Source organism: Typopeltis vanoorti, chromosome 2 (assembly GCF_054136105.1).
Source record: "Typopeltis vanoorti isolate ZY-2024b chromosome 2, IOZ_Tvanoo_1.0, whole genome shotgun sequence".
Lineage (NCBI taxonomy): Eukaryota > Metazoa > Arthropoda > Arachnida > Uropygi > Thelyphonidae > Typopeltis > Typopeltis vanoorti.
Genome location: NC_143550.1, coordinates 74,562,656 through 74,577,944, shown reverse-complemented (window position 1 = coordinate 74,577,944; position 15,289 = coordinate 74,562,656). Strand labels below are relative to the sequence as shown.

General features: G+C 36.5%; 1 protein-coding gene across 3 annotated transcripts in view; it reads right to left on the bottom strand.

Annotated features, from left to right (window-relative positions):
• Positions 1 to 15,289, bottom strand: part of LOC150109181 (uncharacterized) — a 648,231-nt gene that overhangs the window by 74,839 nt on the left and 558,103 nt on the right. For all 3 annotated transcript variants that reach the window (XM_090406029.1, XM_090406020.1, XM_090406040.1), the window contains one exon: positions 11,207 to 11,728. In XM_090406029.1, coding sequence (XP_090262155.1) covers positions 11,207 to 11,728 — 522 coding nt within the window. The remainder of the gene's footprint in view (positions 1 to 11,206; positions 11,729 to 15,289) is intronic.

Genomic DNA, 15,289 nt, shown 5'->3' with positions numbered 1-15,289 from the left:
CCTGCAAGAGAATTTGAATAAGCTAGATAGATGGGAAAATGAATGGGGGGTGTCAGTTTAATGCAGCAAAATGTAAGGTCTTGAGGTTTGAGAAACATCGATGGGACACTGCATATTCTATGGGAGGAGTTATACTGGAGGAAGTAGGGGAGACAAGAGATCTGGGGTTCATGATTGATAGAAACCTGAAATTTAGGGGACATATTGCAAAGGTGGTGAAGGTAACACAGAGGATTGCTGCAATAACGAGAAGGACACTGACCTGCAGAGAAAAAACAGTTATCATTCTGTTGTATAAGACCCTGATCAGACCACACTTGGACTATTGTTCTCAGAATTGGTCCCCAGGATTTGAAGGGGATAAATTAACTGTGGAAAGGGTACAAAGGCAGATAACAAAGATGGTTTCAGGACTCTACAATGATAATTATGAGGATCAGCTGAGGGAATGTGAACTGCAGAGTTTGGTGGATAGAAGGAGAGGTGATATGATTGAGACTTTTAAACTGTTGAGAGGTGGTTACAGGGTTGACATTGGGGAGTTCTTTCGCTTGGTTGAACAGCAGGAAGGAGTGATGACAAGAGACCATCCCTTGAAGTTACAAAAGGAAACTGTGAGCAAGAGGGTGAGGAGTGGTTTCTTTGCATGGATGGTGGTTGAAACATGGAATGCACTGCCTAATGGAATGGTGAGAGCAAGAACGGTCAATGAGTTCAAGGAGTGGTATGATAGACTTTGTGTTTCTTGGGGGGGGGGGACCTCCCCTCGATGAGTCTTGATAGACTTTGTGTTTCTTAGGAAGGACTTCCCACGATGAGTCTTTTGACTCCATAGAGGCCTGAATAATGATAATAATGTAGAACATGCTGAATTCACATGGATATTTTTCAAAATCATGAGCAGCTTCCATTTCTTTACCTCATGTTCTCATATCAGTCTCTGTCACATCACTGATTAACAAAATCTCCAGTTTACAATACACCACAACTTGTCAATCAACAACTCAACTATATCTTCTGCTTCTGTCATCTTTCTACCATAAGAATTTATTAAAATCATCCTTCCACTTACTTGCCACATAGCAGAAAAAAAAAACTATTTTGGACTTACTTTGGCCTGCTTAGCTAATTTTCTCTTATAATCCGATTTGATCTTTCTGGTGACTGATATGGTAAATATTAGTCATCCTTCTTGCCACTATACTTTGTACTGTTCATGAGTATGCCGTTACATGTTTCTATATATTCCTCCACAATATTTTTTTATTTTTGCAGCTTCTGCTTTATATTTCTATTTATCCACTTAACTCCCACTTGTAGTTTTTTTTCTTTCCTTGTAGCTTCTTAAGACATGGCATTGCTCCAAGCTGCCTCCGAAGTCTGCCATACTTAACACTTTTATAGTTCAACATAAATTCTATCTTAACAGAGAATTTCACATGTTTAGCAACCTTCCAGAAAAAAAGATTGCATGGTCACTTTCCCTGACTGGAGGCAGAGTAGGATGTACCTTCACTCTGATGCTATTATCAATTCCAGGACTCTTAAACCTTGGCAATATTTGATCTGTAAATCAGTATTTAGAAATGATTAAGGTACAAAAAGATGATCTGATGTTAAATCAGGTGTGAGACATGAGTTCACATTATGTCCTGTCATCTATATGAATTACATTATGAAGGAAAGTGGCATTAAACCTGATATCAAAATTGCAGATGTTAATCTCGGCAGTTGACTTTACGCAGATGATGTTATATTTCTAAATAAATCCAGTATAAGTCGATAGGATTCCTAAATTGAATATGTGCTCGAATAAATTTGGTATCATCAATAAAAAGGCAAAGCTATGAATATAGTCAGGAACACTGAAAGCAGTAGCTGAAATTTGAATATAAACTATTGAACAAGTAAAACATTTCAGCTATTTAGGCACAATTTTCAGTGAAGATGGAAAATTAAGAATGGAAATAGACAATAGAATTAACAAAGATAGTATGGTAGAAAGTCAAATTAATAAATCTGTATGAAATAAGAGAGAAATTACTCAAAACACTAAACCTAGCCATATATAGGACAGTGTTCAAGCCAATTTTAACTTATATGGATTTGAGAGCTGGGTTTGAAATAAATCGCTTGGTTAAAGACTAAACACCACAGATATGAAAATTCTAAGAAAGATTAAGAGTGAACATATGGTACTGATGACAGCATCATATGAAAAATGAGGATATGAGGAAGGAAAAGAAACTTGACATTATTAGCATTCAGGAATGTGCGGCAGAGCTAATGTAATGTGTTAGGGTCTATAATAATGAAAGACCAAATGTTAGCAAGATTTTTTTTTTTTTTCAGAATGGCAGGAAAAAGAGCCAGAGGAAAACTAAGATCTAGGCAGAGTAACACACTCAGAAATGCCTTAGAAGACAGAAATAAAAAATCTGATAATATTACAGTCCTGATAAGATAACAGATTAATTTGTTAGTAGGAGGTCAGTAATGACGTTACCTTCTAATGTATCATATTACTATCATTACTATATTAATATTCTATACACCCCTTGAGTATGAGGATCCATATAAATAATTTGATGATGATCATGATATTTCTGCATTTCAGATTTCCACTGATTTTTTTTTTTACTTCAAGTAATGATGACTCCTGATTGCATTCCTCCTGGATAGATACTTTCTAACAATGTTATCTATCACGATGAGGCTTCAGACTCCATGGAGGTGCCCATATAATAATAATAATTTAATAGTTTTTCAAAGTAATCACTTAAGATATGCAGAATATTCTGATATTCAGTTTTTATATCATCCTTGTGATTAGCTTAATTTCACTTACCCACAAATTATAAACAGTAATTGATGGAGAAGAATATTATTATTATTGCATAATACCTCCAGGGAGTCCAAAGACTCATTGAGGGAGGGCACCTACTCTACAACTCTGTCTCCACTACTCAATCCACCATCTACAATGAACAGCAACTACCATCATCATCATCTACACCAATGCCATCTACCATTCATCATTACCACTAGTATTTTCACAGACAATCACAAACATCCATGACCACGGTGGGATTCAAACCTGCAGCCTTTTTGCTGGAGAGCGGATATGCTGACAAATGTGATATGGCTTTTTTTAGAGATAACAGAGAGAAGAGTATGGGTAGAGGGCAAGGATATTGCTGATTACAGCAGAAGAATTGCAATGAAAGAGGAGGAGTTTACATGCCAGATTGTCACCAGCTTCAAGTATATTTTCTGCAGATAAAAGCAGAATGGTTTATACTTCTGCAAGAGGGCCTTGATGTCATCGATATTTTGACAAAATCCATGAAAATTCCATTGCAGAAATGTTTCATTATTTTTGGTGGCATCATCTGGCTTCCTATGTTGTGAGGAATTTGTTTTCAGTGGCCCTGGACTTTTTCTTTCTGAAGAATTGTGGATGGCCAGTATCTATTATTTCTTCTTCATTAGGAAAAATATCTGAGACATCATCAAACTGGACTTCCTCTGGGATACTTGGTATAATTTTTGTTATATGTTCTTGTGGAGGAATGGAGATATCTGTATTATCGATGATTTCTGAAAGTATGGTGTCTGCAGAGAATCTGAATGAAGTTATGACACAGTATGATGAGCTGTGTGTATGACAAAGGGAACTCCTGTGATGAGTCTTTGACTACATAGGGATGTTTGAATGATAATAATAATATATTTAGGTATGCTTCCAAAAGATGACACTTTGGCAAAATAGATAAGAAGCAAAAAATAAAAATAATTTTAAAAATTGTTGTCATCTCAATAGAAACACAAGCATAATTAAACAATTCATAATGTCAAAAAAAAAAAAAAAAAAAAAAAAAAAAAAAACAAGCTTCTGAACTGTAATTCTCTGAATTTTTTTTTTTTTTTAATAGCATATCATTTAAAATACTAGTAAAAATACTAGTTCTTCTTGAGATTATTGAATGATTTGTTACATATAATGCCATATTAAAAGAATTCAGGCAAGCTGAATTAACCAGAGAATGTGAGTCTGAAACAATCTAATGTTATAAATACACACAGACACACTTATAACCTCATTAAAAACTCAAAAAAACCCATCAACTGTAGAGAAATCAACAGAGGCTAACTGTTCTTTCACAAATACTAGTCAAAACCAACATTATTTATTTTCTTTATTTATAAAATTAATAAATAAATTTGCTCCTTTCCTCTAATCCTTACCTTGACGTGGTGAAGGAGCGTGTATGTTTTAAGGATGTATTGAGCTATGCCGGCGGTGTAGTGTATTTACCAGCACGGCCGCCCAAGCTGGATGGGTCAATAATGAGGAACCAGACTAAGAGGGATTCCGACTGGACACGATAATACTCCAGAGGGGCAGCTTCCCAACAGTGTCTGCTATCCTTGGGGTAGAGACAGTTGCCTACAGAGCTTACTTGGTCATTCAGACATATTCTAAGGCAGAGCAGTGTGGGATGGTAGGAACAGACAGGTTACCTATTCTTTTGGATTGCAAGAGTGATAACATCATTGATGGTATTCCACAGATCTAGTTAGATGGGCTTTGCCAATCCTTTCCCAAGCCGATTTGTCATTGTGGGAGAAAAAACAACCCTTGCCTCCATTAAAACAATGAATATGTTACATAGCAAAACAAGTCCACAGTATCTGAGATTGCTGGGCCTTAGAATTCCTGGAGAAGCTAGTTGGTAGAGAAATGGAGCTATCAGACTGTACATGCTAATCCAAAGCAAAATAAGAAAAGCAAGTGCAAGAAAAAACAATTTGATGATTGCTACATAGAGCATAAGAACATTTACAGACAATGAAAAGGTAGAGGAACTGGAATATGAAGTAAACAAAATTGAAAGGCTGCATAACACTAAAATCAGGTAATGAGCTTTATTGGAAAAGACCAGATGATGTCAAACATGGGGAATACATTTCCTTATAAACGAAAGTATAGCAAACAAGGTTACTAAATATGCAGGAATTGGATAGCATATATCATAGTATATCATTCATTCATATTTCCGAATTTAGGGACACAAAACACGTGTTGAAATAATTATTTTACTTATTATCAATAAAATAAAATAATTATTTCAAAACGTGTTTTGTGTCCCTAAATTTGGAAATATGAATGCTGATCACCGTGTAACCTTAAAAGAAAGAGTTATCATAGTATATCATTTGTACATTAAAATAGTACAAATATATGCACTGATCAGCAGCTATGAATTGAAGAAGCTGAAGAATTCTATGACAGTGTCCGATACAATACAGCAGGATCATACAGTTTATGCAACAGTGTTAGGAAATTTTAATGCATGACTAGGAAAAAATAAAAATGAACTTGAAAAGTGTATAGGAAAAAATGGAATAAGAGAGTGAAATGAAAGAGGAAATATGATATTAAACTTCCTGGTGAGGAACCACTTGAATGCTATGAACACATTTTACAAGAAAAGGCCAAACTGAAAATGGACAAACAAAAAGTGAAATAAATTATATTTTATCATCTTATATAAACAATATTTAAAAGATGCTTCAGTCATCAATAAAATAGGCATACGAAGTGATCATTGAATAGTTAGAGAGAAAATAACAAGAGAAGAAAAAATTTACAAGAGGAAACAGAATAAAACAAAATATCTAAAGATAAATAATGACACATTAGTATCCAACAAAAAATTATATCAAGAAGAAATTGCAAAAAAAAAAAAAATTATACAGTCAAAGAAATAACATGACTAAAAACGAAAATCCACACATGAATAATTTTATTATTATTTTTATTATTTATTTTGTAACATCTTCAAGGAGTCCAAAGACTCATTGAGGGAGGACACCTATCAGCAACTCTCCACCATTTAATCCAATAACTACACTGAACGACCGCTACCATCATTACTACACCAATGCCATCTACTGCACCAACACCACCACTAGTATTTTTTTACTGCAAAGTGGTTGTGTTCTGAAGGCAAATTTGTCTGCATGCAGGATGAAAAATCCTGCTACCTCCATATGAGATCAGCTAACTCACCTTCAATTGAAAAATTCCCAAATAAAGATTCCTCTTGTCATGACAAGAATCGAACTTAGGCCTTTTCCATTTGAAGGGTGCAATTATTATTATTATTATTATTATTATTATTATTATTATTATTATTATTATTCAGGCCTCTAAGGAGTCAAAAGACTCATCGAGGGAGGTCCTTCCTAAGACATAAAGTCTGTCAAGACTCATCGAGGGGAGGCCCCCCCCCCCCCCCGAGAAACACAAAGTCTATCATACCACTCTTTAAACTCACTGACCGTTCACGCTCCCACCACTCCATCAGGCAATGCATTCCACAGCTCAACCACCCTCCAAACAAAGAAACCACTCCTTACCCTCTTGCTCACAGCTTCCTTTCGTAACTTCCAGGGATGGCCTCTTGTCATCACTCCTTCCCGTGTTTCAACCAAGCGAAAGAACTCCCCAGTGTCAACCCTGTAACCACCTCTCAACAGTTTAAAAGTCTCAATCATATCACCTCTCCTTCTTCTATCCACCAAACTCTGCAGTCCACATTCTCTCAGCCGATCCTCATAACTATCCTTGTACAGTCCTGAAACCATCTTTGTATCCTTTCCACAGTTAATTTATCCCCTTCAAATCCTGGGGACCAAATCTGAGAACAATAGTCCAAGTGTGGTCTGATCAGAGACTTATACAACGGAATGATAACCCTCTTATCTCTGCAGGTCAGTGTCCTTCTCATAATAGCAGCAATCCTCTGTGTTACCTTCACCACCTTTGCAATATGTCCCCTAAACTTCAGGTTTCTATCAATCATCAACTCCTAGATCTCTTGTCTCCCCTACTTCCTCCAGTATAACTCCTCCCATAGAGTATGCAGCATCCCATCAATGTTTCCCAAACCTCAAGACCTCACATTTTGCTGCATTAAACTGACACCCCCATTCATTTGCCCATCTATTTAGCTTATTTAAATCCTCTTGCAGGGCTACCACATCTGCACTATTACTAATAATCCTTCCCAGCTTCGCATCATCTGCAAACAACTGAATATCCCCCTGCAATCCACTGGCTATGTCATTGATATAAAGGTTAAACAATATAGGTCCCAGTACTGAGCCCTGTGGGACCCCACTTGTAACCCTCTGCCTCCTGGAAACTGCTCCACCATACACAACTCTCTGATACCTATCAGACAGCCAATCCTCATAATCCAGTTGAATCCAGTTGACCAATCTGACATCCAGACCCATGTGCTGCAAACTTAAATATCAGCTTATCATGTGGCACCTTGTCAAATGCCTTCGCCAAGTCTAAGAAAATTGCAGTATATGCCTTTCCCTCATCTAATGTTCTTGTAACTTTATTATAAAAGGCTAGCATATTGCTAAAACAAGAGCTTCCTTTCACAAATCCATGTTGATTCTCACAGATAACATTACCCTCATCTGCCCAATGCTGTATACGGTCCCTCACTACTTTCTCCAAGATCTTAACAACTACTGATGACACACAGACTGGCCTATAATTAGACACGTCCAGTCTGTTACCACCCTTATGCAATGGCACTATCTTACCTTCCTTCCATTCCCTGGGCACCTTCGCCAAAGCCAGACTTTCATTGAAAAGCCACTGTCAATTCCCTAGCACATTCTCTCAAAACTCGTGGTGAAATACCATACAGTCCCACAGCTTTACTGACATCCAGAGTACTCAGTATCTGAAACACACTCTCCTCCTGTACCTCCAGACCTCGAACCAGTCCTATCCCTCTAGCATTAAAACTGACTCCTCTAGGATGAAATACTCCAATAAAGTGTTCATTGAACAATTCCACTATGTCCTCTGCATCAGTCACTCTATTCCCATTTTTATCCCACAATATCATTCTTCCACAGTCATTTCTCCTCCTACTGGCCACATAGCTAAAAAATTCCGTAGGATTTTCTTTGGATCTTAGGGCCAATCTCCTCTCATATTCCAGTTTCGCTTTCCTTACTACACTAGTCACTCTTCTGGCCTGTGTCTTATATTCCTCATGCATCTCTTCACCTGTCTCCTTATATCTCTTCCATAGCCTCTTTTTCACATGCAATTCCTGTTTAATACTGTTTGTCATCCACTTTACTCCAAATTGCGTCCTCTTCTTCACTCGTGGTATACAACTTACCATTGCTGATAACAAATATTCTTTCACAATTTCCCACGCACTAGTGATATCCCGGCCTTCCAATTCCTCCCTCCATGAAACTTCCCGAAGTTGACGTCTAAGACTATTATAATCACCTGCCTTATAATTCCACATAAGTTCCCGTCTCTTTGATACTCCTGCATGTCTATACATTTTCCAAGTCAACACCATATGGTCACTCTCTCCAACTGGTGGGAGAGACGTCAACTCAGTTATTATCAACTCTTCTGATGCTATAACCAAATCCAAAACTTCTGAACCTCTTGTTCCCTCTGTTACATGTTGCCTAAGACATTTATCCCTCAAGAATTCTAGAAATTCCATTCCCCTATCTACATGCATCTTCCTCTCTCCAATTTATACTACTGAAGTTAAAATCTCCCATAACAATCATTCTTCTTGCACTTGCCAAACTTAGCTGTCTAAACATCTCCTGGTCCCCATCCTCTGTGCTCCTGGGTCTGTAGCAACACCCCACTAAATAACCTGTCTTGCCTACCTCTACCTCACACCATACGCTCTCAAAATCATTTGTCTCACTTCCTTCCAAATTCTCCACTCTTAGAGGACATAGGTCATCACTTATCATAAGCAGTACCCCACCACCACGCTTGTACTGTCATTCTTCCAACTGCACTATGGAGGTGCTAATATGCAGTTAAAAATCTTAATCTAATCATTATAGAAAGTGCATATAAGATTGCAAAGGATAAGAAGATTAAAAATTAAAACTTTTCAGAGAAAACAAAAAAATTGCTGGAGAAAAGAGGACAACTAATTGGAAAAGGAAAAAGAAATACAATAGAACTTATAGAAATAAATAAACACAATCAGAAAAAACATTAAAGAAGATAAAAACAAAAGAGAAGATAAAATGATACAAGAAACAATCGACAACAACAAAAATATGAAAATACTATGAAACAATCTCACAATAGGAAAAAAAGAAATACTAATACTAGATGAAAATGGATGAGATATCAAAGATAAAAAAGCATAGTAGAAAGGACCAGACATCATTTTTCAGAATTTCTAACACCACAAGCATGTTGAAAATACTATTACATGGAGAAGAACTGGAAGAAGAAAGTATTCCAGAAATATAACATTTTGAAATAGAACAAGCATTGAAAGATATGGAAAATAATAAAATGCCAGGAGAGGAGAAGATGGAATTGCATCACCAAACAGCTGGAACAATGCTATCATGATATACTTATGATATAAGAAAAGATAGAAAATTACAGACCTATAAGCTTGCTGTCACAAATATATAAATTGTTTATAAAAATAATAACAAATAATCATCAGATCAATGGACAAAGCTAAGCCTAATGAAGAAGCTGGATTCAGAAAGGGATTTAACATAACTGACCATCTGCAGATGTTGAACCAACTAGGAGAAAAATGTAGAGAATACAACTAACTATTGTATCAGTTTTATAGACTATAAGAAAGCATTTGATTGAGTTGTCAGTTGAAAAATAAGCAATAAAGAAATATGGAATAAGCCAAAATTATATACACCTAATAAACAAAATATATGAAAAAGCAATTGCTAGTATGAACAAAGCTAGTATGAAAAAAATATATGAACAAAGCAGCCCATTCCAAATAAATAAAGGAATATGCCAAGGAAATACAAATACTCAGACAAATAATTCAGTGCAGTGTTAGAATATGCTCTGAGTGAACGAGACCGGAGAGAAAAAAGGGATCGACATCAATGGTAAAAAAAAAAAATTAATTATTTATGATATGCTGATGATAATAGCAAACAACAGAAGAGAACTAGAAGAAATGATGAATAAATTAAATCAAGTAACAAATAAAGTAGGATTTATACATAAACTATGAAAAAACTAAAATAATGATAAATATCAAAGGAAACCAGATAACAGAGCAAATAGCAATAGACAATAACAAAATATAGCATGTACAAGAATACATATACCTTGGAAGAACTTTTACATTAGGAAAAAGAAGCATTCACGAAGAAATAAAGAGAAGAATTCAGCTAGGCCGGATAGCTTTTGGCAAGATGTAAAGATTCCTGCGTAGTAAAATAAAACCAGAGCCAAAAGATAAAATAGAGCTAAACTTTTCAGTGTATCATCCCAGTTATGACATATGGATCAGAGACATGGCTAGCTGATAGGTTAGCGTATCCGCTCTCCAGGAAAAGGACTGCGGGTTCGAATCCTGCCATGGGCATGGATGTTTGTGATTGTCTGTGGAAATAGTAATGGTGGTGATCAGTAGTAGATGGTGCATTGAGTGGTAGAAAGAGAGTTGTAGAGCAGGTGCTCTCTCGATGAGTCTTTGGACTCCCTGGAGGTGTCAAATAATAATAATAATAATACTGGACAGAATGAGGAAAAACTGAGTGCAGAATGGAGAGAGCCATGCTTAATAACAGACTGCAAGACAAAATAAGGAATGACAATATAAGAAAAGAAACAAAAGTGTTGGATATAGGAGAAGAGATTTTAAAACTGAAAGAGGTAGGCAGGACATATTGCTCAAATGAAAACTGATAGATGGACAAAACCAATCATCCAGTGGCATCCATATGAAGGAAGACAAATGCCAGGACAACCAGAAAGAAGATGGAAGGATGAGTTTGTGGAGATGACTGGAAAATGCTGGAACAGAGAAGGATTCATCAGAGAAAGATGGAAACAAATGGGGGAGGGCTATAAATTTGCTATCATATATAATGTTTTTCCGGCAATATTAGTGCAGATCAGCAAAAGAAATACATGAAATAAAGGCTAAAAATAATACTAACGTTTAAAATGAATATATATTGATTGGTTAAAAGATGATTTAATAATTATTTAAACAAAGTTATTTAGAGTCTAAATCATTATTAAACCACAATCATACTTTAGCTGCATAATATATGAAATTTTATGATGTTTTAATAGTGCATTAATACCTTGGAATAAAGTACTTGCCAATTATTTCTTTGTCATTCTCTTTACTATCATCTTTATCTTTAATGTCACTACCATCATCTTCTGCAGACAATTTATCAGGACGGACAGTATCTTCTGTCTTTCCATTCAATTCAGAACTTTCTACATCTTGGGGTTTAGACTCGGTTTCTAAATCCTGTGAATATTCTTTAGGCTCTTCATCTTCCCTTTTATCCTTTTTTTTCTCAACTTCTTTTACTGGAGATTCTGCTTCAGGTTCAATCTTTTCAACTTCTGGTTCTTCTGAAGAAATTAAAGCTTCTGGTTCTTCAGCAGTTGCTACTTTTGTTTCTGGTTCTTCTATAGTTGCCTTTTCTGGTTCTTGTGAAGTTTTTTTCTCTTCAGCTGGAATATCCTGAGCTGCTTTTAGCCACACTTTTCCATCATCACCACCATTTACAACAGCTACTCCAGGGGGAGGAACTGCTGGACGGGGTACAGGGCGAGGTTTAGTAGTGGATGGCGAAGTTCTTTCACCTTTTGCATGTGGAGAGCTTACATCTAAAAATTAAATTATTTTATTTATTAAAATTTAATAATGTTAAAGATGTTTAATAAAAATCTAAAAATTTTCTGAATAATACATTCATGATGCTTGACTTATAGATTACAAATACAGAAGAGCTATATTGATAGTTTATAATAATAGTAATTATTCTTATGACTATTAAATATCCATTAGTTTATGAGATTCACCTTAATTATCACTGTGTATGCTACACTGCACTTAACATGCTCTGTATTAAATATAGTCAGCTTATTCACCCTCTCTATTTAAAAAAATCCACTTCTTACTAATTCCTTACCTATTGTCCATGCTATGAATAATCTCTACTGTCTTAATGGAATAAAATTCACTAGTCAACTTATATGCAACTGTATATAAATTTTATGGGAGGAGAAGAATGCCCCCCTACCCCCAGACTCTTGAAGCTTTTGACCAAATTTCTTATGGTCAGATCTCAAAGTGACTAAAGTGGCAACGGCATCCAATTTTCCAATGAAAAGTCACATATAAATTTTATAGTTCCTCATCAATATGATCATCTGATCACCTCTAGCAACAGTAATCCAGATGTGGTCTAATTAAGATCTTATACAGAAGAACAATAACACTTTTGTTTCTGCTTGTCAAAGTTGATATTCCTATATTCACAATTCTTCCTCTAGCAATAAATTTATCAACTAAAAGATGCACATCATTCTAACAGGAACTTCAAACCTACGATAACTTGCAAAGTTAGTTCAGGCTATTCTTGGAATCTTTTTCCTGTCCATTAATATTTTTATTTTACTAGTGTATGCTACTTTTTTCTTCAGTCTATTTATACAATTTATAATTTGTTATGCCCTGGAGAAAAAGTATTTTTAATATTTTACACAAATACTTTGTTTGAAAGCTATTAATTGAGCTTCCTGTTTTGTTAATTTCCATGTCTCTGATTCATATAATATAGCCTTAACATTGGAATTGAATATCTTTATTTTGGTTTTATATATTGTGGGAGTAATATATATATATATATAAAATACTGCCTTCAGAAAATTGAGTAATATCTGGAAATCATTACTCAATTTGGATACCAAAAAGAGCTGGTTCTGATGGAATCCCACCTACTGTGCTCAACAGATGTGTTCCAGAACTACCTGTTCTTTATCATCTATATGCCATATTACACAGCCTTGTCATAAAATACTGTTACAGCTTCTGCACACCTCATCACACTGCCCACAGAATTGCACGAGCCTGCTTCCATTAGTGGCACTGTCACAGTTAACATTTGTGTGTTTTATCAGTGGGGGGGGGAAGAGAGAGAGAGAGAGAGAGAGAGTTGTCTGGCTGTATGGGTTAACATGCAGTGGGGAGATTATGAGAACCATGTAGCTGTAATAGCACTTCACAAGTTTGGAATATAACAGCCACCTGTTATTTTCAAAATGCTAAAAACACTCAGGATCAATAGGATGTTTGTGTATATTGGACTATTAACAATTATAATGATGATACAGAAGACATATCTGACTGCCAAAGAACAGGCTGACCACGATGTATTAGGACACAACAGCTTGTGAGGCTGTGAAGGCAGGTCTCTACCATAATCCTGTCAGAATGTAGAAAGTGATATCACAAGAGATGAATGTTTCACAGAGAATGATGTCACGTGTACTAACTTATGACCTGGAGGTGAGAGCCTATTGTTGTTCTTCTACTGGACACTTCCTGACACCACAATTATGCAGCAAAGATATGCGAACAACAGACACAGAGATATCCTCTTTGTGGATGAGATGATTTTCACCAGTGAATAGTCATTTAACCCAAAATGATTGGGTATATGCCCCAGATGGTTGCACAGCACATACCTTAGCACCCAGGATTCAGAGATGGTTTCGTTGGGCATGATGTATCTGGGGGGGGGGGGTACCACTGCATTTCTGCAAGAAAGGGGTCAAAACCTTTGCCAACGTTTATCAAAGAAAAGAACCATGCTGGAATCCGTGGTATGGCCCTTGAACAACACCTTGTCTCACAGTAGGCAGTGGACCTTCCAATAGTGGTTTGGAGGCAAATGTGCCCAACCACATATCACCATCTGATTGGCCATCTGGAAGTCCCAATCTGAATCTGTTGGACTTCAAATTGTGGTCATAGCTTAAGAGAGTATCCTGAAAGAAACAACGCCCCAGCATCACCAGCCTCAAGGTGGATTTGGAGTGAGCAGTGGCAGCATTTCCATTGGATGTTGTGCGATATGTGGCTTCACAGAATTTGGGCTTGCATGAAGGCAAAAGGAGGCATTTTGAAGATTGAGTGCTGCTACATGCACATTATACATGTGGTTTGTATGTGCTGAAAGCTGTAAATGATTTACTGATAGATTAAAGGTTTATACACTGTTCAAGTTGTAACAGTATTTATGGCTAGACTCAGCTGGCATAGTCTACAGCATGGAAGGAAGCTCATACATAGCCGATTCCTTAAAAAAAAAAAGTGACAAACATCTATCAAGCTCTCATCCTATTGGTCATCAGTATTGACCAAAGTAATGGAAAGAGTTATCAACAATCAACTTTTTCACCACTTGGAGAATTGTCTAATTAGTGACCATATATGAATTTTGCCAATCTGGATTCAAAGATTTCCTGGCTTACATCACCTTCCTCTAGACACATGCCATGGAAAAGTTGACTTGTTCTCATTAAGTGCAAACCTTTATATAATCAGGAGGGGTTGAAATTACAGCACACTGTGGGAACTTGCATTAGGTGAAAAATCTAAAAGGAGAATATCTACCATTACATAGCGATCAATCTGAAAGAAAACTTGCAATCCAATTACAAAGAGAGGAAGGCAGTCCTTATGATGGTAATTTCTTGAGAAGTTCATGATGCTGGATGCTATCAGCTGTCTTAGAAATATCAAGTGCAACAGCACAGGTTTCTCCAAACCTTTTCATCACACGTGTCCAGGGGAGGGTGATGTAGGTGCTATGAGATCTCCTGCGGATCCAGATTGGCAAAATCCATAAGTGGTCATTAATTAGCTGACAGTTCTCTAAATGGCAAAGAAGTTGACTGCTGATAATCTTCTTCATTACTTTGGCAAAGTTGAGGTGGGAGCAGTAGGCTGATAGCATGATGGCAGACATTTATCACTTGTATTTTTTAGGAATTGGCTGTACATGAGCTTGCTCCCATCCGACTATAGGGTGGATGCCAGCTGATATAATATAGCAGATGACAGAGAACAAGTAGTTCAGGAGAACATCTGTTGAGTACAATAGGTGTGATTCCATCAGGACTAGCTGCCTTTTTGGATTGTCCAGATTTTTCATGATTCTTCAGATGTCCTTCTGGTGGGAGGTCACAGGAGACATGTGAAGCAATGTTCTAGGCAAAGAAGGAGGTATCTATGGAACAGCTGGAAGAGAAGAACAAAGCAAAATGTCAGCCTTGTCTTTAGGTGATGATACAATGCTACCATTAGGCTGAGAAAGAGGAGGAAACACAGATGGACAAAAGTTGCATTCAACAGCTTTGGTGACAGATCAGAAGTATGGC